At 31.8% G+C, this 25,953-nt stretch overlaps 3 protein-coding genes across 4 annotated transcripts; 2 read left to right on the forward strand and 1 right to left on the reverse strand.

Annotated features, from left to right (window-relative positions):
- The first annotated feature begins 6,964 nt into the window (after positions 1–6,964).
- Positions 6,965–8,565, forward strand: LOC106384610. The gene is made up of 2 exons (XM_013824549.2): positions 6,965–8,289; positions 8,451–8,565. The coding sequence occupies exons 1-2, from the start codon at positions 6,965–6,967 to the stop codon at positions 8,563–8,565; spliced, it is 1,440 nt and encodes a 479-aa protein (XP_013680003.2).
- A 619-nt stretch (positions 8,566–9,184) lies between these two features.
- LOC125590364 (ABC transporter F family member 4-like) lies at positions 9,185–12,257 on the reverse strand. Its single transcript, XM_048763917.1, has 14 exons — positions 12,156–12,257; positions 11,840–11,884; positions 11,501–11,608; positions 11,333–11,413; positions 10,977–11,048; positions 10,730–10,837; positions 10,566–10,637; positions 10,338–10,445; positions 10,174–10,245; positions 9,946–10,053; positions 9,782–9,853; positions 9,560–9,661; positions 9,394–9,465; positions 9,185–9,289 (listed from the first exon to the last, which is right to left on the reverse strand). The coding sequence occupies exons 1-14, from the start codon at positions 12,255–12,257 to the stop codon at positions 9,185–9,187; spliced, it is 1,227 nt and encodes a 408-aa protein (XP_048619874.1).
- Positions 12,258–24,586: 12,329 nt separating this feature from the next.
- On the forward strand, positions 24,587–25,499 carry LOC106386060 (EG45-like domain containing protein 2). Of its 2 annotated transcripts, XM_013825954.3 has the most exons (3): positions 24,587–24,807; positions 24,907–25,177; positions 25,331–25,499. In XM_013825954.3, exons 1-3 carry the CDS (start codon positions 24,693–24,695, stop codon positions 25,335–25,337), a joined length of 393 nt encoding a protein of 130 aa, XP_013681408.1. In that variant the 5' UTR covers positions 24,587–24,692; the 3' UTR covers positions 25,338–25,499. The 2 variants fall into 2 exon arrangements, with proteins under 2 accessions (XP_013681408.1, XP_013681409.1); XM_013825955.3 differs by lacking the exon at positions 25,331–25,499 and having other exon boundaries at positions 24,907–25,181.
- Positions 25,500–25,953: the final 454 nt, after the last annotated feature.

The raw sequence follows: 25,953 nt of genomic DNA on the forward strand, positions 1-25,953 counted from the left end.
TTGTGATATGTGAAAAGGTTTAAGAGAATTGATTTGGCTACCTATGTCACCAAAGTTGACTTACCTTTTCCGTCACACATCCATTTAGAACTCCAGAGTTAAGCGTGCTTGAGCTGGAGTAGTGGAAGGATGGGTGACCTATCGGGAAGTGATTCGCGATACCGTGTGAGTGAGGCCAAAACACGGGGAAAAGTCGGATGGTGATTGCAGGGTCAGTAAACAATGATTTCGAGCCTTGGAAAATTTACGCACTGACCGTTGGAACGGGATCGGGCCCACGGGCAGAGAGAGCGGGCGTGGGTGGCCCATTAGCTATTGGCGGTAAGGGCTTTATAAGTGATATCAGAGCTTGTTAGCCATCTCAGTTCTGACCTGAGAGGCGTCTTGAGACCTGTCATGGGGCGCAACGAGGACGTTGCGTTCTTTGAGAGGGGGTGAATTGTAACATCCCGAGCTGTGATATATGGAAAGACTTAAGAAAATTGATTTGGCTACCTATGTCACCAAAGTTGACTTACCTTTTCCGTCACACATCCATCTAGAACTCCAGAGTTAAGCGTGCTTGGGCTGGAGTAGTGAAAGGATGGGTGACTTATTGGGAAGTGATTCGCGATACCGTGCGAGTGAGGGCAAAGCACGGGAAAAGGTCGGGTGGTGATTGCAGGGTCAGTAAACAAGACTCTAGAGCTTTGGAAAATTAACGGACTGACCGTTGGATGGAATAGGGCCCACGGGCCGAGAGAGCGGGCGTGGGTGGCCCATTAGCCGTGGGCGATCGGGGCGTTACAAAAACAAAACTGAAATTGCTTAATGGAATTGGATTAATAATTCATAGAGAAAAAAATGTTACAATTATTTATAGAAAATACCTCCTTAACAATTAAGTTAGAGTAACTCTTCAGAGGACGGGTGTAGTCTGACTATGAACATCAGTTTTTTCATATTATTGATATACCAATTACACATCTGTAACAAAAAAAGTTATATATATATATATATATATATATATATATATATATGTGTATATTAATGCATGATTATTATCATCTAATTAATAGTTTCTTGTATCTTTAAGCACTTGAGCAAAATCTTTGTAGTTGAAATCGAATTTTTTTCACAAAGTATATGAGGTAATGGTTGTTTCACACATATGCACTTGTTGTTCTCTCAATCATTCTTATCTGAAATTTATGATTGGAGACTTTATAGTTCTTACTGCAATCTTGCAGATTATAAATAGAAGATGTCGATAATAATTCCTTCACATAGTTCATCTCCACATTATAAATGCATGCAACCTTGATTGTATTTTCCTATATAATAAAAAATCAATTTGAATAAAAAGTTATAATTTTTTTTTAAAAAATTACCTTTATTAAGTATGAGATATTCCTTCCTATAAGTTCATTATTCTTTTTTTTCAAATTTCTTACCTTTTAATATTTTTAAATAGTTTAGTGTTAAATAACCTTCTAAATTCATTGTTTCCTTGATAATGCATGATAGCAAATTAAATAACAATTTAGTTAGAAAATAGTAAATATTTTTTTTTCAAACATAGTCTGATTGTAAGAAATGTCTAGTTAACCTTTTGACTAAACCCTGATGACAATCAAAATCATAACAATTGTTGTTGATTTTAAACTATTATCTAACTCGCATAACCATAATAAACTGTTTATACTGCATTGATCAATCGTTGTTGACGTAAAATAATAAATTGATGTTGAAATTGACTTACTATGACAAAATAACCAATTTTATATCGTCTATAGGAACGAACACACATAATTGTGCCAATAACTTACGCACAACAACATCATAGTTTATGATAATTATGACAGTCTCTACTATCTAGTAAGGAATAAAGGTAAAATAATTTAAAGCTATATAAAAAAACGCACCTAATATTTTTCTTGTATGTGAGAGTTTTTTATTTTAATCAATTATATTTGGTGACAAAATATAGGAGAGTTTAATCTTATATATATATATATATATATATATGTGAATAATTGTAATCCTTTCAGTTACAAAAAAGAATAATTGTAATCTTTTTTGGATTATGATTCTTAAACATAAAATTTACTTTTTAAATAAGAAAGTTTATTATTATATGGAAATATTTGAAATACTTGTTTTACATTTTTTTTGTTTAGATTTGAAGAAAAAAGAAAACTACAACTAAACAGTCTTTAACAATTTTTTTTTTGTAGAAGATTTTATAAAAGGATAATTACTATCAAACAAATTTTTACAATTATATTTTCTTTATGATTTTAGAAAATTAAAATTAGTATTAAGTTAATTATTATACATATTTTTTTGTTTAAGACTTGTAAAAAGGAAAAAAAAATTAGAAAAAGGAAATTATTGTCAACTAAAAACTATCAAATAATCTTTTGCTATTATCTGTGTTTAGGACTTTAAAATAAATTACTATTAAATAATTCTTGTGTTATTATCTTATTACACTTATATTATTAATTATGATATATTAAGCAATTATGTTTGGTGACAAAATATAGGAGAGTTTAATCTATATATAGATGTGAATAATTGTAATCCTTTCAGTTACAAAAAAAATTGTAATCCTTTTTGGATTATGATTTCTTAAACGGAAACTTTACTATTTAAATAATAGAGTATTATATGAAAATATTTGAAATACTTATTTTACATTTTTTTTTTAGATTTGAAGAAAAAAAAGGAAACTACAATTAAACACTCTTTAACAATTTTCTTTTGTAGAAGATTTTATAAATGGATAATTACTATCAAACAAATTTTCACAATTATATATTTTTTATTTTAGAAAAAGAAAATTAGTATGAAGTAAATTATTATACATATTTGTTTTTAGGAATGGTAAAAATTAAATAATAATTATAAAAATGAAATTATCATCAACTAAAAAACTATCAAATAATCTTTTGCTATTGTCTTTATTTAGTATTAAAAAAAAACGATTTTACAAAACGAAAATTAGTATTAAGTAAATTATTATACATATTTTTTGTTTAGGAATTGTGAAAAGGAAAAAAAAATTAGAAAAAGGAAATTCTTGTCAACTAAAAACCATCAAATAATCTTTTGCTATTATCATCTTTGTTTAGTATTTTAAAAAAGAAAAATTACCATTAAATAATTCTTTTGTGTTATTATCTTATTATATTTATATTATTAATTATGATAGATTTTAACACATGTCATCATCTTAAACTTTTAATTACCATGTGTTATCGTCATGTTAATTAACAACTTTGAAGAACAAAACTTTATATAATAAGATGCGTGTGTGTTATTGTTAGCTCTATTTCAAAAAGATTTTATTATTACTTGGAGAAATTCCTATGAAATCAGTCTTTCCGTATGTTTGTATCCCCTATATATTAATAGAGAAAAATTTAAAAATTTAAAAATTTATAACGTGTAGTTTGTACTAATTAAAAGAGTATCTTGTTGAATTGTCATATAATTGAAATGCTAGTTTTGCTTACGTGACAGCTTGAGAATCAATTGGGAATTTTGTTAGTCCAAAATTAAATTCCTATGAAATATTATATTATATAGTATGTCCATTATGGATCATTCATTTATCAAACATTCTTTCATTAAATAAAACCTACGAAATTACCTAATATGATTAAACTATGTACGGCAATTAATGATTTTAATTAATAAAGATTTGCTAGAAATATGTATATTTTCTATCATTTTTTGTTTAATTATTTATTATCAAAATAAATTACACAATTACATTAATCATATAGTAAAAATTTAGATTTTGTTTTGTATATTTTGTATTTTGAATTTTTCAAAACGAGTATAAATTACTAAAACTGTTAAAAATCTCACATAAATATTTGTGATCAAAGTTTAATTTTTTTTTCTATAATAAGATACAATGATTATAAAATCATATGAATAAATAAATTTATTTTAATAGGTGTTTATCTTAATATATATATATATATATATATATATATATATATATTTCATATCGTTTAAATTAAACTATACATCATATGAAAATACATACTTATATTTTGATATCTGCGTTGAACATATATTGAAAAGCTAATATTTTAATTTTGAAATCTTCATTTCTTTTTTTAAAAATGATTATAAATTATTGAAACCACTAAACATCCACATTAAAAAATCACTGGCGTAAAAATTTGTTACACAAATATGCAAATAATCATAAAATCATATGCGTAGGAACCTCATTTAATAAATACCCATATTAAAAGTATATTATATATCTATGTTAATATCATTTAAATTTAATTATATATCATAAACGATATATAAGATTGAATGTTTTGATTTATTTATCCTAAAATGATTGTGAATAAACAAGAACAGCCGTTTGATTTATATGTGCACGCCAATTTATTACATAATAGTAACTGATTTCTTAGTTATTTAATATATAATTATTATTTTATTCTTTCATAATATGCATAAAAACATAAAATAAGTAGGTGAATTGCCACTAATACCACTTTCCTAATACCACTTTTCAAATTTACACTTTTCAACTTTACCATTAAAATTTTAATGGCTAAAGTACCATTATACCTTTATTTAGTCAAACATAAGAATATGCCTTCTCCACCAAGAATTTTCAAATTCAAATTCCCCAAATTGATCGACGGTTCCGGCGAGAGAGATTCGACGATTCCGGCGAGAGATTCGACGATTCCGGCGAGAGATTCGACGATTCCGGCGTGAAATTCGATGATTCCGACGTGAGATTCGACGATTCCGGCGAGAGATTCGACTACTTCGACGATTTCCCCGGAGAGATTTGATTATTCAGACGACGTTGACGTCCGACGAGATTTGGCGAAGACTACAAACACAAACGAATAGAACAATCTCTCTTCACGAACGCGTAACAAAGGTCAGAGGATAATAGATAGTGATTTTCGTCTCTTTTCTGTAATTTTTGCTTGGTTTCTCAAAATCGATCGGTTTCTGGGAAAGAGACGAAGTTTTTCTCATGAAGTTTTCAAATCTCAGATTTATAAAACCTTATAAATTTTTATCTATGAGGAACATAGTGTTATGTATTTTTCTTTTTGATATATCTTGTTGATCATTCCTTCTCTAATCCCTATGTTCTTATAATCAGGTTATGATGATCGAAATATGTTATATATGTGGAGAATGGAAACTAATAAATGGAATTCACTGGGATTTCATAGTGGATGATCAACGAGGATCCTCTCTTAGTATGATTCATGAAGATATCAGCTACAATGATTTGATTGTGGCTGTTTTAGAAGATTTTGGAATTGATGGCAACAGAAACAATGTAAATCTTAGCTATGCCTCACCTTCAAAATTAAACTTTGGTAAAAAAGAGCTTCCTCCAGCATTTATTAGGAATGATCGTCAAGTAACATCTTATCTGAACAAACTTAAAGAGAATGGAGACATTCATCTATGTGTAACCATTAAGGTAACTGCATGAAACTCTTTTGCTAACTTGTTTGTTTATTAGAGTTATCAGTTATTCTATAAGGTAGTTTGTAGTACTAATGATTTGGTCATTGCTTGAGGAAGTATGTATTACAACTTTTACATTTATAAGACCTTATAATAATAATTGTGCATTTTGGAGGATCATTACCACATATATTTTAACTATTAGCTTTTATGTTTTTTTTTAAATGTTTCAGAGAAGAACTCAATTATCACCAATGATTGTGTCAAATATGATCCAGTCACGAGGTGAAACTTTAATTAATCATGATTTGCCTATTGCTGGAAATAGTAATCCGCTTGAGGTATTTATTACAACTCTTATATTTATAAGGCCTTATAAAAACATTATAAATGATTCTATATTTATCTTTATCTTTTTATGTTTCACAGGGAAACACAAATATCACCAATGATTGTGTCAAATATGGTTCATACACAGGATGAAGTGTTAATTACTAATGATTTGCCTATTGCTGGTAGTAGAAATTTATGTCAGGTATTTATGTCACCTTTAAAGTTTATAAGAACCTTATAAAATACAAGGTACAAGATTCATTACTAGCTTTATGTTTTTATGTTTCAGAGAGGAACACAAAAATCACCATTGATTATGTCAAACATGATGCAGACACAAGATGAAATTTCCAGTACTCATGATTCGCCTATTGCTGGAAGTAGTAATGTATTTGAGGTACTTTTCAAAACTCTTACCTTAACATTCATAATTATAAGGTTCTATAAATTGTTTTAGAAATTAGACTTTATGGAGTTCTACAATAATATCGTTACTTTTGGCAATATTGGCTCTTATTGAGCTATTATTGGTTGTGACGTACTTATTAAAACTTTGTAAATAATGTTTTATTTTATAATGTCTTATAAAGGTAATATATACATGTTTATTTTTCTAGAGAAGAACAGAAACACACCCGGAGACTGAATGGAACAGCATTCAGAGAGTTGATGAGAGTTGACGAAGTCTCTGGTATACAACATACTCGTATTAGAGACAGTCTTATTTCTTCTTCAAGTGGTCTTGTTAGCAATAAGGTACATATAACTTTTTTCTTTGTTAAATATAAATATATAAGAGTTTAATCAATGTCATATAATGGATTATAAATTCTATTTTTAATGTACATGTTTCATGTTTTTATCTAAGAGAGGATTGGGCTCGATTGGACTTGTTGTATATGGGTCTAGAAAGTCAAAATTGACATCTTTTTCTAGTAGACGTGGTAGAGAAAGCATGGGAGAAGATTCACATTCCCATTCAGATATCTTGTCTCCAATTTGTTTAACAAAAATGTGATGATGATGATGATGATTTTTTCTGCGGAAAGTTTTTCAAGGATAAAAAGGAAATGAGCAGAAAGTTGAGGTTGCATGCAGTCAGCAAAAGCTTTGAGTTCCACACAGAATTTTCAGACAAAACACGTTATGTTCTTAGTTGTGTGGATGAAAGATGCAGTTGGAGTTTCGTGCAAAATCAGTTAAAGGATCTCAGAGTTTTATTGTTCGCCATTATGTATCTAAAAATACTTGTAAAACTTCTCTGAGAAGTGTTAGTCATCGGCAAGCTACTGCGAAACTGTTGGGAACTATGGTCAGCAATCATTATGAAGGAGGAAAGATTGGGCTGAAACCTAAACAGATCATGGAAAAAGCTAGAAAAGATCATGGTGTTGTGATTTCATATTCAAAGGCTTGGAGGTCTCAAGAGCACGGCCAAGATATAGCTAGGGGTACTCCTGATGACAGTTATGAAGCTTTGCCCAGCTGGTTTCACATGATAAAAGAAAATAATCCAGGTTCTGTGACTTTTATCGAAGTTGATTCTGTTGGGAAATTCAAATACGCATTTTTGTCGCTTGGTCCATCTATCAGAGGGTTTAAGTTGATGAGGAAGGTACTTTCTGTTGATGGTGCCCATCTGAAATCAAAGTATAAAGGGACTCTACTTGTTGCCACATCACAAGATGGTAATTTTCACTTGTATCCTATAGCTTTTGCTATAGTTGATTCTGAGAATGATGCCTCATGGAGTTGGTTTATGAAATGTTTGAAAACCATCATTCCTGATGAAGAGGATTTGGTTTTTGTCTCTGATCGTGCAACCTCTATTGAAAACGCTCTTTTATATCATTATCCGTTTGCTCACCATGGAATCTGCGTCTTTCACTTTGAAAAGAATGTCCAGGACAATTTCAAGAGTTCAACATTTGTCCTTTTGGTTGTTGAAGCTGCTTATGCCTACACCAAGGATGATTTTGATTGCTATTTTCATGAGATTGAGGCGTCCGACATTGTATTAGCAGATTGTCTTCGTAAAGCAAACTTCAGGAAGTGGTCCCGAGCTTATTCTCCTGCTAATCGCTTCAACATCATGACGTCAAACTTGGCCGAATCTATAAATTCTTTGCTGAAAGTGAGTCGTGAGTATCCAATAGTCTATCATTTTGACACTATTAGGATGATAATTACTAGGTGGTTCACTGAACAACGTGAGCAAGGAGTTCGTCACATGCACCCTGTCACGTTCGATGTGGGGAACAAGACGAAGGAGCTATATGATTTTACGTCTCGCTTTCTTGAAGTTTCCAAAATCAATGATTCAGAGTTTGAGGTTAAGGGAGATACAAGAGATCAAGTGGTGAATTTTCAAACAAGGTATTGTTCATGCTTTGTGTCTGATGTTGAGAAGTTTCCTTGTGCTCATGCAATTGCTGCTGCAAAGGCTGGAAACAAGCATGAAAATGATTATGTCGATGACTTTTTCTCCAATGAAAGGTGCGTTCTCTCAGTCATTGTGGTAATACATTACCACGTTTATAAATGTTTATATAATTGATCGAATTTATAAGGTTTTATAAACATTGTTCTACAACACTTCTTTTGCATTTTTCTTTCTTGGTTGTACTTTTATCTAATTCTCTTAATTTTCTTATTAGGTTTAAACTAGTATATTCAGAGAGTATATATCCTGTTGGCGATAAAGCATATTGGGATATTCCTCCCCCATGTAGCTTCGTTTGTCTGTCGCCCTCAATCTACACGCTTTCCTAGTGGCAGGAGGAAAAAAAAAAGGATTCCAAGTTCGTGGGAGTATGGAAAATATCGGCCCATATCCAAACCATCACCCAAGTCTTACAAATGTAGCAGATGTGGACAAAAAGGTCACAGCAAAGGTAGTTGTGTAGTGCCTATTTGATAACAGAGTAATATAAAAACTTGTGTGCAACTGATTATTTTTATATGATGTTATAAGAGAGAATTGGAATCGCATAGCTTTTGGGGAACCTTTTATTATTACATTTATCATTTTATAATGTTTTATAAAGTTTACAGGTGTAATAGAAATTATGTTACTTATTACGAAATGTGTGGTTACATTAACCACCCTTTATAAAATATTAGGATTCAGATTAATTGCAGAAATTATATGTTCTTTTGATATCTTAGCTTACCTGCATGAACATAAATAAAATACGTTTCCTTATCAAAGGATTAAGGTACAAACCAAAAGATATTTTTCTCATCATGGAGGATTAAGGTACAAGCCAAAAGATGTTCCTCGTTGAGGACATCAACAAAAGATAACACTAAAACTTAAAAAGTTTCATTGATATTAGTTAAAAGTAATAAAAAACTGAAAGAGCTTCATTTCTTCAAATTCGCGATGCTTCTAATCGGCTTTTTTCAGATCTTCCAATACACGTCCTATCGCATCAGCAGCTGAATCTTCTTGTTTCTTTTGTCTTTTTGGTTTGGAGGTGTCAACGTTAGGTTCCTTTATAAGCATAACAATTAAGAAAATCAGAAATGATAATTGGATGTAGTCAATGAAATTTGAAAGAACATTTTATAAACCATTATACACAGAGAGATATTTACCTTAGTTACTCTTTCACGTTTCTTTGTAAACTTCATGTGCTTTTTAGATGCATCTTCATTCACTTCTCCATCCTTCAATTTTAATGACACAATAAGTGAAGTTACATAGAGTATATTAAACATTTTAAAAGTCAATCAGTTTATAAATACTTATAAATCAGCTTACTTCATTGGTTTTTGGATTTTTACTTTCTTTAACATCGACTTCTGCATCATCTTTTACTTGTTGTTGTACTTCACGTGGGGGTGTTACACCTTTCTTCATTCCCTAATATTACAAGACAAAAAAACAACTTAGCAATTTCGAATTTAATAACGGCTTTTGTAAATCAGAAATGATAATCATAAAGAACATTTTATAAACCATTATCCGCTGAGAGATATTTACCTTTGTGCCTCTTCCACGTTTCTTTGTACCCTTCACGGGCTTTTTAGATGCATCCTCATTTACTTCTCCATCCTTCAGTTTTGATGACACAATAAGAAAAGTTACAGAGTATATTAAACATTTAAAAAGTCAATAAGTTTATAAGGATTTATAAATCAGCTTACTTCAGTGGTTTCTGGATTTTCAATTTCTTTAGCACTGACGTCCACTTCTGCATCATCTTCTACTTGTTGTTGTACTTCACGTGGGGGTGTTGCACCTTTTTTCATTCCCTAATATTACAAGACAAAAAAATAACTTAGCAATTTTGAATTTAATAACAACCTTTGTAAATCAGAAATGATAATCAGAAAGAACATTTTATAAACCATCATACAGAGAGAGATATTTACCTTATTTCCTCTTCCACGTTTTTTTGTACCCTTCACGGGCTTTTTAGATGCATCCTCATTTACTTCTCCATCCTTCAGTTTTGATGACACAATAAGAAAAATTACAGAATATATTAAACATTTAAAAAGTCAATCAGTTTATAATGATTTATAAATTAGCTTACTTCATTGGTTTCTGGATTTTCAATTTCTTTAGCACCGACGTCCACTTCTGCATCATCCTCTACTTGTCTTTGTACTTCACGTGGGGGTGTTACACCTTTTTTCGTTCCCTAATATTACAAGACAGAAAAATAACTTAGCGATTTCGAATTTAATAACAGCTTTTGTAAATCAGAAATGATAATCAGAAAGAACATTTTATAAACCATTATACATAGAGAGATATTTACCTTAGTTCCTCTTCCACGTTTCTTTGTACCCTTCACAGGCTTTTTAGATGCATCCTCATTTACTTCTCCATCCTTCAGTTTTGATGACACAATAAAAAAAGTTACAGAGTGTATTAAACATTTAAAAAGTCAATCAGTTTATAAAGATTTATAAATCAGCTTACTTCATTGGTTTCTGGATTTTCAATTTCTTTAGCACCGACGTCCACTTCTGCATCATCCTCTACTTGTTGTTGTACTTCACGTGGGGTTGTTACACCTTTCTTCATTCCCTAATATTACAAGACAAAAAAATAACTTAGCAATTTCGAATTTAATAACAGCCTTTATAAATCAGAAATGATAATTGAATGTAGTCTATGAAATTTGAAAGAACATTTTATAAACCATTATACACAGAGAGATATTTACCTTAGGTACTCTTCCACGTTTCTTTGTACCCTTCACGTGCTTTTTAGATTCATCCTCATTTACTTCTCCATCCTTTAATTTTGATGACACAATAAAAAAAGTTACAGAGTATATTAAACATTTAAAAAGTCGATCAATTTATAAATACTTATAAATCAGCTTACTTCATTGGTTTTTGGATTTTCACTTTCTTTAGCACCGACGTCCACATCTGCATTGACTTATGAGTCATCCTCTTGTTGTTGTTCCTCTTCCTCTTGTGTCTGTCCCTATTTCAATAAAAGGATTACATATTTATAATGATTTATAAATTTACGACGATTGTTCAGTTTATAAAGATTTATAAATCAGCTTACTTCATTGGTTTCTGAATTTTCACTCTCTTTATCACCGTCGTCCACATCGACTTCTTGTTCCTCTTCCTCTTGTGGCTGTTCCTATTTAAAAAAAAAGATTACATATTTTTAATGATTTATAATTCTAAAACGGTTATTCAATTTATAAAAGTTTATAAATAAGCTTACTTCATTGACTTTTGATGTGTCACTTTCTTTAGCCCCGTGTTCGACTTCTGTATCATCTTCTTCTTGATGGTCTACTTCACGTGAAGGTCTTACACCATTCTTCTTTCCCTAATATTACAAGACAAAAAAAAGCTTAACAATTTCGAATTTAATAACAGTCTTATAAAATATCAAAAACACAATAACCTTAGCGATTTCTTGTCTTTTGGCATCTATATAATTTTTTAAAACTTTTGTTTCATCAAGTTCATAATCGGCATTCTGTCCATTTACCTGGAAAATTATATGTGAGCACACACACATTGCATTAAGAATATGGAGACGTTATAGATAACAAACCTTGGTTTTTGTGGCGGCTTCAGTTTCTTTTGACTTCTCAGTTTCCTGTTACAAGTTAGAAGCATATGAATCGTTCTTTTCATTTACAACACGAAACAAATATAGAAAATAGTTTACATTCACTGTTTCTCCACGAATGTTCAAAAGACCTTCAAGGTACTTCACTTTTTCTTCAAGAGACACTACCTTCTTAGTGAGGAATTCAATCTTTTCTTGATCAGTTGCATCAATCCCAGGACAGAATTATTTTCGTCCACTTCAGCTTCAACAACGGCAATGTCGACACTTCCATTGAGCCAATCTTGTCTCTTCAAACGATATCCTCTTTTGAGAAGATCAACAACTCTTCCAAATTCACAGTCAACTTCTTCAACCAAGTCGCTATGCAATTCGGGATCTCCAAGGATACATTTGACATCAACCTGACAAGTGCTTTCATATGATCAAACAATCGATAAAAGAAGAATGCAAAGACTAAAACATTTTTATAAAACATTATAAACGGTTACCTTCTCCATTTGGTCGAATCTGTTAACCTCCTCAATAGAAAGCGATTTGGTTTCTTTCCAATGCAAGCACAAGGGAAACTGAATTTCATCATCCCTAATACCAAAGAGCGTGCCTAGTTGATTCACAGAAGATAACACCCATAGCTGAATTGGATATATAAAGCCACAAATCGCATATTGATTTTTCTCCGTCAACTTTTTATAGGTAAAGCTCTCCACTTCTTTCCGTAACTAATCAAAGGCCAAATTCCCTCAGGGATACTTGCAAAACTCTTTGAAATTTCTAGCTCTAAGCAGTATACTTGTCACCGGATTGCTTGCCATTAATATCCCTTCCACAAGGATTGTAGCTCCCAATCTTAATCTCTAATCAGCAGTAAGCTTTGTACTCTTTTCCACAAGTAGTTTAAGCAAGGTGTTTAGAGTTTGATTCTTGTTCATCCATGGATCTTTCTTCTTCTTTTTTTGTTGCTGAAGTCTCCACTTCCTCTTCATCTTTATCAACAACACAAGGCAGATCCGTTGCCAAGTGGAATTCTCTTAGAGAAAACCTCATTAGTTGTTCTCCAAAAGAAAACCACAAACCCTTCTTGCCTATATCAATTCTCCTTACGAGTAACTGATAAATCAAATGCCTTGAAAACGCCATATGCTTCTGCCTCCTTCCCATCTTAATTACCGGAGCCAAGAATGAATCTTCAAGCTTCTTGAATTCTTTGCCCAAAACGTTTTCAACTTTACCAACCAACTTCAGATTGGAGCGCTTGTTAATTCTTTTCAATACGACTCCTTTGGTACCAGTTTCGGAGATTCTTTTTGGCAAAGCAATCTTATCATTAGATTTACTCATCGTTTCACCTGAAACAATTCAAAATGGTAATGTCAAAGATATGTTTTATAATGACTTATAAAAGTTTTGTTTATCAACACTTGTAAATCATAATAGATCAATCTAAAATCGATTAACCACATCAAAAACGAAATAACTAGCAATGAAATATATCGCAAATGACAAAAAAAACCCTAATCTACTCTATTCCAAGTTATGACATACTAAACCTAAAGGCCATAACCGCTAACAAAATTAGTCAAATATAACACTAATATCAATCACACATCTATTATAGGCAGAGCGAGAAGAAGAATCGCCAAGAAGAACCAATAACATTACGGGAGTTAAGAGAAATCGATGGTAATTGAAAACCACCAGTGAAAAGTAGATTTTTGTAATCAAAGAAATGGAGAATGGCGGAATATAAAAACAGATGAAAAGATGCGGTTGTAGATTTGTATCGGAACAGACGCGAACGGAGGAAGACGATGAAAGATCCCGTCTTTTTACCCTTAATTTTGACGGTTTTATTTTTAAGGCCCAAAATTTATTATCAATGTTTAAGGCCCAGTTATATATATGGTTTAATGCTTAGAAAACAATATTATGGTTTTGTAAACTATTATAGATTTACAAGCTCTTGTAAAGTATTTATATGCTCTTATAAATTATTTATTGGGCTTTATAAATTATTATATATAGATTCATAAGCCTTTATAAATTAATTATTGGAAAATTTGTAAATCATTTTATACACATTTATAAATCTTTTTAAATTATTTATAGGCTTTTATATATTACCTTATAACTTATTTCATAAATCTTCATAAATCATTATAAAATAATTGTCAAATTTTTAATATAGATTTAGAAGCCCTTGTAAACTATTTATATGCTCTTATAAATTATTTATTTGACTTTATAAATTATAATATATAGATTCGTAAGTCTTCATAAATTATTTATAGGCTTTCATAAATCCTAATTTACATTTTACCTTGTGGTATCTCTTGAGGGTCTATGATCGGAGTGGCTACATCATCCATAATATCATCTGATTCTTGAGGTAATGGTAACTCCACTCCCTACACATCATTTATTAGTAAAAACATATAGTTTAACGATAAGAAAAAGAAGCCTATGACAACACACAAGGGGATGAAAATTTAAAACTTACATCTACGGGATCTACGAGTTCATGGTTTTGTGTTTCAGTCTCAGTGGCTTCTAAAAAAGAAGTGTTACTGTGGCTCTCTCGAGAGGATTTGATTTCGGTGGCATCATCACTCACCATATCATCTTCATCGGATTCTAAAACAAATGCGTTACTAGGGCTCTCTTGAGCTGGTCTGATTGGTGTGGCAGCATTATTTTCAAATTCTCTCTGAAAAAATGATGTAGGAAGATTTTAAATTACACCAAAAATGAATAGAACTTATGTGTGAGAAAATACCTCATGTGCTTTGATCCAACTACCACCACCTAGCCACTCCATTGACAGCCTAATCTCAGTATAATTAAAAATCGCATCCTCTTTTGTGGCAGCGAAATACACTTTGTACTTGTTTTCAAAGAGAATTTCCGTCACTCGACCTTTGCGCCACCCATGTGTAACAACCACTTCAACATAGTCGCTCAGACTGTACTGTGCACAAAGATCTCGAGGAGGAGATGGCCTGATTTTGCAAATATCAACTATTAAATGTTTTCCTTCCGCTTCATCACTTGAATTTTGTGAGATTGTACATATTTTGATCAGAAATTTTCTTCTATCATCTCCTTGTGATCGAATCTCTGTAATTACTAATGCTCGGACCCAAATTTTTTCCTTTTCACTTTCACTAATTTCACGGGTCATTTCCACCAACTTCCCTGTTCTAAGCTAAAGCCTTCATCAATTCAAAATTTTAGAACTTAAAACATACAAAGAAAACAATACCATGTTTTTGCTTTTGACCCATTCGAAGCCGATCCAATCAGCATGAGGTCTCAGTTGGCTTCTGATGAATCTCATTATGTCTGGTGGATCATCAAAGTAAACCAAAAAACTACCATCTGGCCTTTCAACTACGATAAGACAAGTCCACCAACCATTATTAAAATAAGCATCCACCACCGACCCTTCCTTGAATACGACACCCTCATTCAGACATTCTGGCGGGACCGGCTGAATAAAACGTCGTTCAATAGTTTCCTTGCAAGGATTTACACCATCTTCATTGAACAAAGTTTTGTAACAAACCCGAAGCTTTTTTTCCTTTTACTCTCGTCGGATTTTGCTCGAGGATAGCTCTAAACCAAGAACCTTTGAACCCATCTTCTTGAAGAGATACTTCTACTTCACAATCTTTGGCAATAGACAAAAGTTTTCCTTTTTTCTTCAAATTATTCTTCATTGGTTACTCTTGAAAAGGAATCGGAAATGCAGAGCACAAAAAACAAATCAAGAAAAGAAAGAAAGAAGGTGAATAAAGATCAAATGAACGAAACTGAAACAAATTGAGATTTTAGATAAATCAATTATGTTCCATACAAAAATTCAATTCGATTTTGGAGTGTATATACAAAAGCAAATAGAAATTTCAATTTGATCTAAATTGAATATAAAAAGTCAAAAGAGAATACATAGAATGTTCTTGAATTAACTTTTGCTAAAATCGATTCAAGTTGAATTGGAACTGAAACTGAAACAGATTGAGATTTTAAGTCAATCAATTAGGTTTCAAACAAAAATTCAATTCAATTTAGATTGTTGATTCAAAATTGAAGATGAAACTCAATTACCTTTGCCACGATAATGATTCAAAATGGGAAAGATCGTTGTGTTGATTCTTCTTCTTGGAATTTACGGACATAGAAAAGGATGAAGAAAGGATAGAAAACAACAAGAAAGCAAAACAAACGTGTCGTAGTGGAGATGATGAAGACGTGGCGTGAGAAGAGTTAAATTTACTGTTTTGCCATCCCTTTGGTAAATGATAAAAAACAGATAAATTGTTGAGATCCTGGGTCGAACCCGGGTTTCCGTCTAAACTGAAATTATAGTAACCTCAACTTACCACTAGACCATATCACATACTCGTTACGGTTAGCACGTTTTCTAGTATTGGTGTTTACATATCATTATTTTAGTATATAAATATTGTAAACTGATTTATAAGCCTTTATAAATTAATTTTTATAGATTTATAAGTCTTTATAAATTTTAAATAAGCCTTTATATATTCTAAACTCGGTTGATTTTACAAGAGGTAAAAAACCAATTTTATATTTTATCTTATATAAATTTATATGCCCTTATAAATTATTTTATACAGATTTATAAATCATTTTGGTTGTTTATACGACTTTATAAACTTTAATTCTTTTTTGTTTTATGAACTGATGAGCTCTTGAAAAACGATTTATAAGCCTTTCTATATTAGTTATAGACCTTTATAAATTAATTTTCACAGATTTATAAATCTTTATAACTTTTAAATACTCCTTTATATATCTTAAACTCATTTTCTTTTACAAGAGGTAAAAAACGAGTTTCAATAAGGTCTTATAAAGCTACTAAGATATAAATTTTGTAATAAACCATTTTGTTTTGATTTTACAAGAGGTAAAAAACCAGTTTTAATAAGGTCTTATAAAGCTACTAAAATATAAATTTTGTAACTTTTAAATACTCCTTTATATATCTTAAACTCATTTGATTTTATAAACCATTGTAATAAACCATTTAACTTTCTAAATTAAAGCAAAGCCATAAATTGAAGTCATAAACTCTTAATACTCATAATACTCATAATTCTAGAAACAAAATTTACCAAACACGTATAAAACAGATAGTTGTTCACACATAACTATAAGCAAGTGATAAAGTTTTTGTTCATTCCCATATTAGTACTCATTGTAATTCCGAGAAGATATCAACCGCCAACTTTTCTCGGATGATTGCATTTTTTTCTTCACTCAGCTTTGTCAAGTCCATTATACGTATTCCATGGCACTCTATCAGCTTCAATGCATAAACTCCACTGTCTTCAATTTTAAGAACCTGAAACAAAAATGTTTTAGTGATATATTAGTCTTAAGAACATAGCAGATAAATTATAATATAAGTTATTTGATCTATGATACAAATCTAACTTGAAGATTTAATAGCAGTTATAAAGATGTTATCTGTGGGAAACCTTCAGATACAATTTTTATCGAGAACTTGCTTGTATCCATGCTGACATCTTTGAAGAAGTTGCGAATCATGAATGGGAGAGCCATCGCATATGCATTAACGTAAGGGACAAAACTCGCATCTGTGAACTTCATTGCTGCACAATTGAATGCTGTGATACTTCTCTTCTCCACGTTGACTACAACTCCAAGCCAATACTTCTCCGCTACTGCAATAGTCGAATAGAGGAAGTTGATATTCTTCTCTATGTTGTACTTGTCAAAGCCTGTTCCAAATTGGAAACCTTTCTTGTCATCTAAAAACTCATCATAAAGTTCATCTATTTCTTCAAGAAACTTCACTCCAACAACTAAGGCAGTTTTGTTCAGAAACAAATCTGTCTGAGTTTCAGCAACTCAAAACCTGCTTCAATATTCTGAGACAAAAATAATAAATACTCATAAAAGCGATCATATAGTTTTATAAAGAAGATTAATATAAATTTATAAAGGATTGTAAAGAATTTTTGTTCACATATAGTCTAACCATTTTTGAAAGCTTTTTTCCCGGAGTTTCAATATCCGAAAACCACTTTGTGGTTACTATCTCTTGATTGATTCTCAGTTTCCTACATTGGATACTCATACTTTTTATGTAGCTATCTAGTTTCACCTCATGAAATATATAGTTTTTTATAAAATAAAACTTACTTTTTTTTGTTTGACATTTTTCATTCTCTCATCTTTTCTTTTCTTGTTTTATCAACTGGCTCAAAGAGACGAAGAATCGGATGTTTCTTCCTTGCTCCTATAAACGGTGGTTGTGTATGAATGGATGGTATTTGAACTCTTTCACTTCTTCTTAGTGGAACATTATCTGTATCAGCTTTAAACTTCTTTTGAAGTGGAGGCTCAACATCTTCGTTTACCTACAGACAAAAAAAATAGTTTTTACAAAGGGTTATTATGTCTATAAAATAAATCAATACTTATAAAGTCTGGAAAACAAACCTGGCTGTCTTGTTGTACCAATCTCTTTTTAATTTTCATTAGAGGTTGGAAAACAGGAATCTCACAAACATCTCTCATAAGAACCTGATTCATGCAAATTGTTTAAGAGGCCTTATCGATCATGAAATAGTTTATAAAGCTTTATAAAATACTTCATTTGTACCCTTTCCACTATGACTTTCTTGGGAAAGGAGATCAAACTTAGGAGACGTAAATGTTGGAGTAGGCGATGAAACCTTCAAACAAAATTTTTGAAAATTAGATGTTTATGCTATATACATTAAACGTTTACAAGGCCTTATAAAATATATTAATTTTGTACCTTGTATCAAAGTTTGGAGTATTGAATGTTGGAGTAGGCGACGTAACCTACAAAAGAAATAAGAAATTCAATTTGCCAAGCACTAAATCAAAAAATTTATAAACCTTTATATCCTATTTTAGATTCATACATGCGACGTTTGTTTCAAGCAACTTTATGATTCAAGTTTTTCTGTGTCTTCGTCTTGAGTGTTTTTTTGTGTAGTCTCATTTTTCCCAAGAATATTCTCTTCTTCCCTTAGATGCTCTGTACCAGATTCCGCTTCTTCATCACATATCTCTTGTTCATTTTCATCATCTAGTGCACTTCTTCCATCCCTAGAGTTTGCTTCTTCAGCAATTGTATCTTCTTCATTTTCATCATCTGGTGCATTTTTTTTATCACCAGAGTTTGCTTCTTCATCAATTGTATCTTCTTCATTTTCGTAATCTTGTGCACTTCTTCTATCACCAGAACTAGCTCCATTCTCACAATCTTCTTTGTTTGGTGAACCGTCATTAAAATTAAAAAAAAAACGAGTGAAATCGTTAGAGAGAAATAACACGTGAAATTTGATAAGTACTTGGTAAAATTCAATTGGTTACCTTAACTCCTAAAACATTCTGGATCACTACTACTCGCTTATCCAAATCACGAACCATTTGGATTAGCTTATCAAGTTTCTCGCTGTTAGACATGGAATGATCTTTATCTTTTCTTTGCTCCTTTTCCTTTTGATACTCTTCATCTTTATTTTCCTCTTCATCTGTCTTTTCCTCTTCATCTTTATTTTCCTCTTCATCTTCACTATGGTTCAGATCTTCACCATGCTCTGCATCTTCGTCTTTTGTCTTGCGTTGTTGACCTATATCTTCTGTTGCAACAAACATATCCACAAAACCTTTCTCCCAATCGCTTCTCCTCATTTTGTATCCTTGTTGAACTAGCTTCACAACACTGTGAAAGTCAGCATCGTCACTATGTATTGCCCCCACCAAATGTTTATATTCCTCAGCCAATCGAATCACTGTGCTAACCTCAACCTGTAGAATAAATAAAACAAATCTCTGTAAACCTCATATATATTAATTTATAAAGTCCTTATAAAACTACATTTATAATCTTTCATAAACACACGTCACATTTGCAATCCCTACAAGACACCGATTTGTGGACCTTTTCAAGGAGTCCCTAGAAATCCACTTTTCAAACAATACAATACGAATATATTTATACACGCTTATAAAAACTCACATTGTTTATCTTCTCCAGCTCTAACACTTCAGTTATTGTCGGAGTTCTTGTTGAGTCCCAATGTAGACACAACGGATCTGAAGAAGAGGATATCTTGCATGGTTTTCCCAAAGATTTACCAAGCACATTCACTGATGACATTGCCCACAAATTTATGGCTAGCGCAAAACCACTCACTTCATAACTATCTCTTGTCCAGGAACTTGCACTCAAACTTTTTACACTTCTCATCAAGATGCTATAAGCAGTTTTACCCCAAGCCATCTTGGGTAAGCGATAGTTCATATAATGCTGCAACCTGTCTCTCGGAATTTTAGAACTCAGGTTTTCTGCAATAATTACCGCTTCTGTGATTATTGATGTTCCAAGGGATAATCTTTCTAGTGTTGGCATGCTTCGTGCTTTCTCTGTAAACATTTCATACAACGTTCTCACCGTAAACTTATCATTCTTGCCCAGCATCCAAAGGTATGGCTTCTTCATTATTTTGAACTGCGGCACTGTTATTGTCTGATCTTCCTCACAACGTAAGCCTGTTGTCAGATGAAATTCCCTTAGTGAAAACCTCATAGGCTGGTCCGAGAAAGTAAACCAGAGATCCTCTCCTTGCGTCAATACTCTTCGCTGCATTAGAAAATGGCACAACTCTTCTGAAAATTGAACCCTATTCCTTTTAACCACAATCAAAATGCTCCCAATGTGAGAGTTCTCTATCAAAGAGAACTCTTCTTTTCCTAATATATCTTCTACCTTCTCGACATAATCAATCTTTGAGTGATGGATTATCGCTTTGGGATTATCTGGTGTTTCTACAGCTTCATAAACCCTCCCAGGCAATCTCAAGGTTGTGCAAAACTCGTTGCTATCCAACTGCAATACAAGACAACACTTCTTGAGTTCACGCATCTTATAATTACTTGAAACCCACATTTATAAAGGCTTATAATTTTTCAAAAAAACTCAATGTTCACTATCGATACTCTTTCTCTTAGATCTAACTAGGAACATGACAATCCTCAACCAATCTTCTTCTATTTTCTTATAACAGAAATAACAAATTCAAAAAATGACTTGAAACAAACAAAAAGATACCCAAATTTAGGAACTTACTTGTAGAGAATCGTGAAGATGAGAATCATGAAGAGGAAAATCGTGAAGAGGAGAATCGTGAAGAGGAGAATCATTAGGAGAAGACAACATTTTTTCAGATGAAATTTTGAATCGTGTAGTGTGATTGTTATTCGTCGTCACCGGATGCTCTTTCCAGAGAGACGTCGTGACTAGTGAGAGAGAAGACCTTTTCTCGTCGTCTTCGTGAGAGTGGCCGCCGTGAGTGTCGCCATTGTTAGAATCGCCGTCGTCCTAAAACTTAGATTTATAAAGAGTTATAAATTTTCAAAAACTTAATGTTCACAATCGGAAATCTTTCTCTTAGATCCGACTATTAATAGATAACTCTTTCTCTTAGATCGAAACAACAAAATCTGAGAAAATTACTTACAATTTGTGATTCTTGCTCGATCTCGTCTGCTTCGTGCATGAGAGAGGATACACTCGATCTCACCGTCGTCGCTCGATCTCGTCGCCGTCGTCGCTCGATCTCGTCGCCGTCGTCGCTCGATCTCGTCGCCGTCGTCGCTCGATCTCGTCGCCGTCGTCGCTCGATCTCGTCGCCGTCGTCGCTCGATCTCGTCGCCGTCGTCGCTCCATCTCGTCGCCGTCGTCGCTCGATCTCGTCGCCGTCGTCGCTCCATCTCGTCGCCGTCGTCGATCGATCTCGTCGAGAGTGAGAGATAGGAAATTAGGTTAGAATTGTGAGAGGGTTATTTTTGTCTTTTGCCTATTAATGATTTAGGTATTTCTGAAAATGTCCTCCTTCTAAGTGTATATTTGAATAGTGGTATTAAACAAAGTGTAAAAGTAAAATTTCCCCAAATAAATAATAAATAAAAAATATTTATTCTGCACAAGGCGCGTATCTTAACCTAATTATGTATATCTTTAATAATTTTAAATCTTAAACATTTTCTAAATCTCATGCCAGAACAAAATAACGAAATGAGAATAAACTCAAAAATTAATATTTATATTGAGCAATAACCAAAATAAAAAAAGCGACACTGAAATGAAAAAAATATTGAAGATAGATACGATTGGCACGTGAACATAAACTTCGTATAACCATAATTAACTTTTAAATTGCTAAATCATGATATAAAACCGAGCTGTCATAGTTTCATTGTAACCAAATAGTAGGTCTGAGATTCTTCGGCCTAAACGTTAGGTTTTTATGCGATAAGTGATTTTTTGACCTAAAATATTTTTAAAAATGAGTTGTTCTTGGGTTTACCCCCTAGGGTGAACCTATAGGCTATAGGTTCACCAACCAATAGTATTTGGTTATTTCAAATTTGATATCTTTTAGAAAAGGGAATAAAATATTGTTAAGTTACATTATGTTTTAAAATAAAAAGGTAAAATAAAATAAATAAAAAATAATAGTAACTACAAAAAAAATACAACAAAACACTAAACCCTAAACCATAAATCTTAAACCCTAAACCCTTGGGTAAACCCTAAACCTTTTGATAAATCCTAAACTCCAAATCAAAAACACTAAACACTAAAACACTAAACCCTTGAGTGTTTTAATGTTTAGTATTTTTGATTTAGAGTTTAGGATTTATCGAAGGGTTTAAAGTTTTTGATTTAGAATTTAGTGTTTTGCTGACGATGCTAAAAATATTTTTTTTAATTTTTTTTAATTTTATTTATTTATTTTCTTTTAGGTTTTTCTTTTAAAAATATAATATAATTTGATAATATTTTTTTTCCTTTTTTAAAAGATATTGAATATAAAATAACACAATCCTATTGGTTGGTGAATCTAGAGGTTCCCGCTCGGGGGTGAACAGAAGAATAAGTCTTTAAAAATGGGATTAGCTCATTAGTTAAACAAATTATTTTACTAACAAATTTTTAAAAAAAAATTGTTTAAGGGCCAAAAATATTAATTCGATCAAGAATATAAATTTTATTTTTCTATACGATATTTCTTAAATAATTTTCATATAAATTCACCATGCGCAAAGCGCAGGTCTTATCCTGGCGTAAGTTTTATAACAAAAGATTTTGAGTGTGTTAGTTTTGTAATGGCTTTTGTTTTCGGAATGCTATTTTTATCAATGGTCTCTTGCATAGTTGATTAGTGAAGAATACATATCGCCAAGGAGAGAAAACGAGGGATAAGTCGACAGAAACAAATTTCGCTGTAAGACCACTTGTTATCTCAACAACATCGATCAGAAGACTACTCTCTTGTTGATCCCAGAAAGTTGCATTATTTATTTGTCCGGTTCGGTTCCCTCATCTGCCGATAAGACCTCTGATATCGTAAAGAGGTTTGGGCCCGTCCAGCCGATTTAATCGTATGTTTGTTTACTAGTTGACATCATGACGTTCGTCTCTTTTGCTGCATTGTCTTCGTTGGAAGTCTGCTTCGGAACCGGAATCAGAACCTTATGGAAGCTTGTAGAATCTCGCCTCTAAAACGCTTTTAAAATATTTTCTTTAAAAACACGTTGGAAACTTACGCTTTTGTTTTGGAATCACGCTTCCGTTTTAAAAAAGGCAATGCATATCAATGAAATATAAAACCATAGTTTTTAATCTATATAAAATAATTTTTTTAATAGTAATGAATATAGAGTTAGAAATATACAAATATTAAAACTAATACTATAAATTATCTTTATGCATTGAGATTTTTTATTAAAGATATAGCACATATTGAAATATAATGTGTCAATTTATATGAAGTATTAAAAATAATTAATAAAATATTTTTTTTGTAAACTTAATTTAAGTGTATTTTTACAGTTTTAACATAAAATTATTTCAAAATTATTATAAATGAATAAATTCTTTATTTAAAATTAAAATCATATAATTTTTAGTCCTAATTTTTTAAAAAAATTCTTATATATATATATATGTGAATATACGCTTCCAACACGTACCCGCTTCCTAATATTTTAAAAAATCTTGCCTCTGCGCTTCCTTACGCTTCCGATTCCACGTACCTGTTTCCGTTAACATAGGTCTTTTTTAAGAAATGTCAACAAAGCAATTTGGTTACTCATATTCATACCTCTGTTTACGAGTTTTATAGATCTGATCTGAACAAACTGAACTGATCAAATAAAGTAACTTATTTCAAAACAACATGTAATACAAGTTGACCTAACTCCTAACTTCCTAAGTAAAGATCATTTATATAGCTACCTGTATTCTTCACTCGCTTAAGTAAATTACATAACTAGTAGCAGAGATAGAAAATGGTTTCACATATACAGATGAATCTGCAAACCTAAAAGCTGGATGTTTTATTTTTAAAAATTTTGAGTATCAAATGTGAAACACAATACAAGTTTCTCTAAACAGAGATCGAAGTAGACCAAAGACTTGGAAATAATGAAAACAATGTGAAAAACAAACAAAATTCAATAAAGCGAACTGGAAAGTTTCAAATCCTCTATTTCCGTTGGAATTTTCCTTCATAATATCATTATTTTCATTTAATTCACCCGAAATTCTAGGTGGAGTAAGAAAAATACGCCCGATCTGTTATCATCACAATTAATAATGGAAGACTCGAAGTAGACCAAAGACTTGGAAAAGTCTTTGAATCAAACAATATGATTTAAGTTGTACATGTAAATACTCGATGCCCCCTCCTCCTAGCTTCATTACTTCACAAACCAGCAAGAACACACATAATAAAAGAAAATGATAAAAATGGTGCTAAAGTTTGTCGTGACGGTGATAGTGTTTGCACAAATCTTAACTCCAATTGCTGAAGCTGCTCAAGGAAGAGCCGTGTTTTACGACCCTCCCTACACTAGTGCGTATATTAGTATCAATGTTTTATATGTTATAAATCATTATTTTTAATAAAGTAACTATTATTAATCATTGGTTACAAATCAATGATGTGATTCAGAGTCTGCTTGTTATGGAAATCAATACGAAACGATGGTGACTGGAGTCAGGAACAATCTGTGGCAAGGAAGCCGAGCTTGTGGTCGGAGGTACAGGGTTCGATGCATTGGCCCTACGTACAACTTTCCAAGAGCGTGCACGGGACGTAGCGTAATCGTCAAGGTAGTTGATTTATGCCGGGAGCCTTGCAATGGCGACCTTAATCTCTCTCGTGACGCTTTTAGGGTCATTGCTAATACTGATGCCGGCAACGTCCGCGTCGAATACACTCCGTAAGTACATTCTCAAATCTACTATTCATCATTTTGTTTGAAGAATTTATATTAGCATGTAATAGTTAAATATTATTATATATTTATACATATGTTTACCTATTCTAATGAATTTGATAATTTTATATACTTATGTACAATTCTTTTTTGCAGGATATGAAGAATAAGCAAAAGAAGATGAAGAGTTGATTTCATGTGTAGTATTCCAATAAATCGAGAGGAAATGATGTATAATCTTGCTAAATGTTATATGTATGGATGGATGGTCCTTTGTGATGAAATAATTGTACTTCAAATAAGAATTCCACTATTTCCTACTAAACTTATTTTTTACAAAATATATTAATTAATTAGCAGGCGGGCGGTGTACATTGGGCATCTCTTTTGTAGGGTAAAAATATTTATAAACCTATAAGAAATAACACAAATAACCACTAAAAGTAACATAGTTTTGTTCTTAGAAAAATTTGGTGTGGAACCTTTCTGGTACCTTCTTATAGGCTTAGAGCCGACCATTTCTTGCTGGGTAAGAGAAACAGACAGGAAAGTTTTATTTACTAGGACCGGCCTGCTCTTCCTACGGACGGGATGATGTTTTGAAAATTATGTAAATAGTTAGAGTAAATATTAAATATAAATTATTATATTTTGAAGACTAAATATACTATGCCATATTGATAAGTATTTTTTTCATGGTGTCATCACATAACTTTTAGTAGTTTTCTGGAGTTGGAAGAATTTAAAGAATATCGCGAGGAAAGAAACGATTAAGTAAA

The sequence above is a fragment of the Brassica napus genome, chromosome C7 (assembly GCF_020379485.1).
Source record: "Brassica napus cultivar Da-Ae chromosome C7, Da-Ae, whole genome shotgun sequence".
Lineage (NCBI taxonomy): Eukaryota > Viridiplantae > Streptophyta > Magnoliopsida > Brassicales > Brassicaceae > Brassica > Brassica napus.

What these genes read in the sequence shown, in the direction of transcription:
- LOC106384610 (XM_013824549.2), top strand. Translation starts at nt 6,965, where the DNA reads ATGCAGTTGGAGTTTCGTGCAAAATCAGTTAAAGGATCTCAGAGTTTT. An exon ending in GACTTTTTCTCCAATGAAAG is followed by an intron (nt 8,290 to 8,450) that starts GTGCGTTCTCTC and finishes TTTTCTTATTAG; the next exon opens with GTTTAAACTAGTATATTCAG.
- LOC125590364 (XM_048763917.1), bottom strand. Translation starts at nt 12,257, where the DNA reads ATGTCAAATGTATCCTTGGAGATCCCGAATTGCATAGCGACTTGGTTG. An exon ending in AAAATCCAGAAACCAATGAA is followed by an intron (nt 10,246 to 10,337) that starts GTAAGCTAATTT and finishes TCAAAACTGAAG; the next exon opens with GATGGAGAAGTAAATGAGGA. An exon ending in AAAATCCAAAAACCAATGAA is followed by an intron (nt 9,466 to 9,559) that starts GTAAGCTGATTT and finishes TTAAAATTGAAG; the next exon opens with GATGGAGAAGTGAATGAAGA.
- LOC106386060 (XM_013825954.3), top strand. Translation starts at nt 24,693, where the DNA reads ATGATAAAAATGGTGCTAAAGTTTGTCGTGACGGTGATAGTGTTTGCA. An exon ending in TTACGACCCTCCCTACACTA is followed by an intron (nt 24,808 to 24,906) that starts GTGCGTATATTA and finishes GATGTGATTCAG; the next exon opens with AGTCTGCTTGTTATGGAAAT.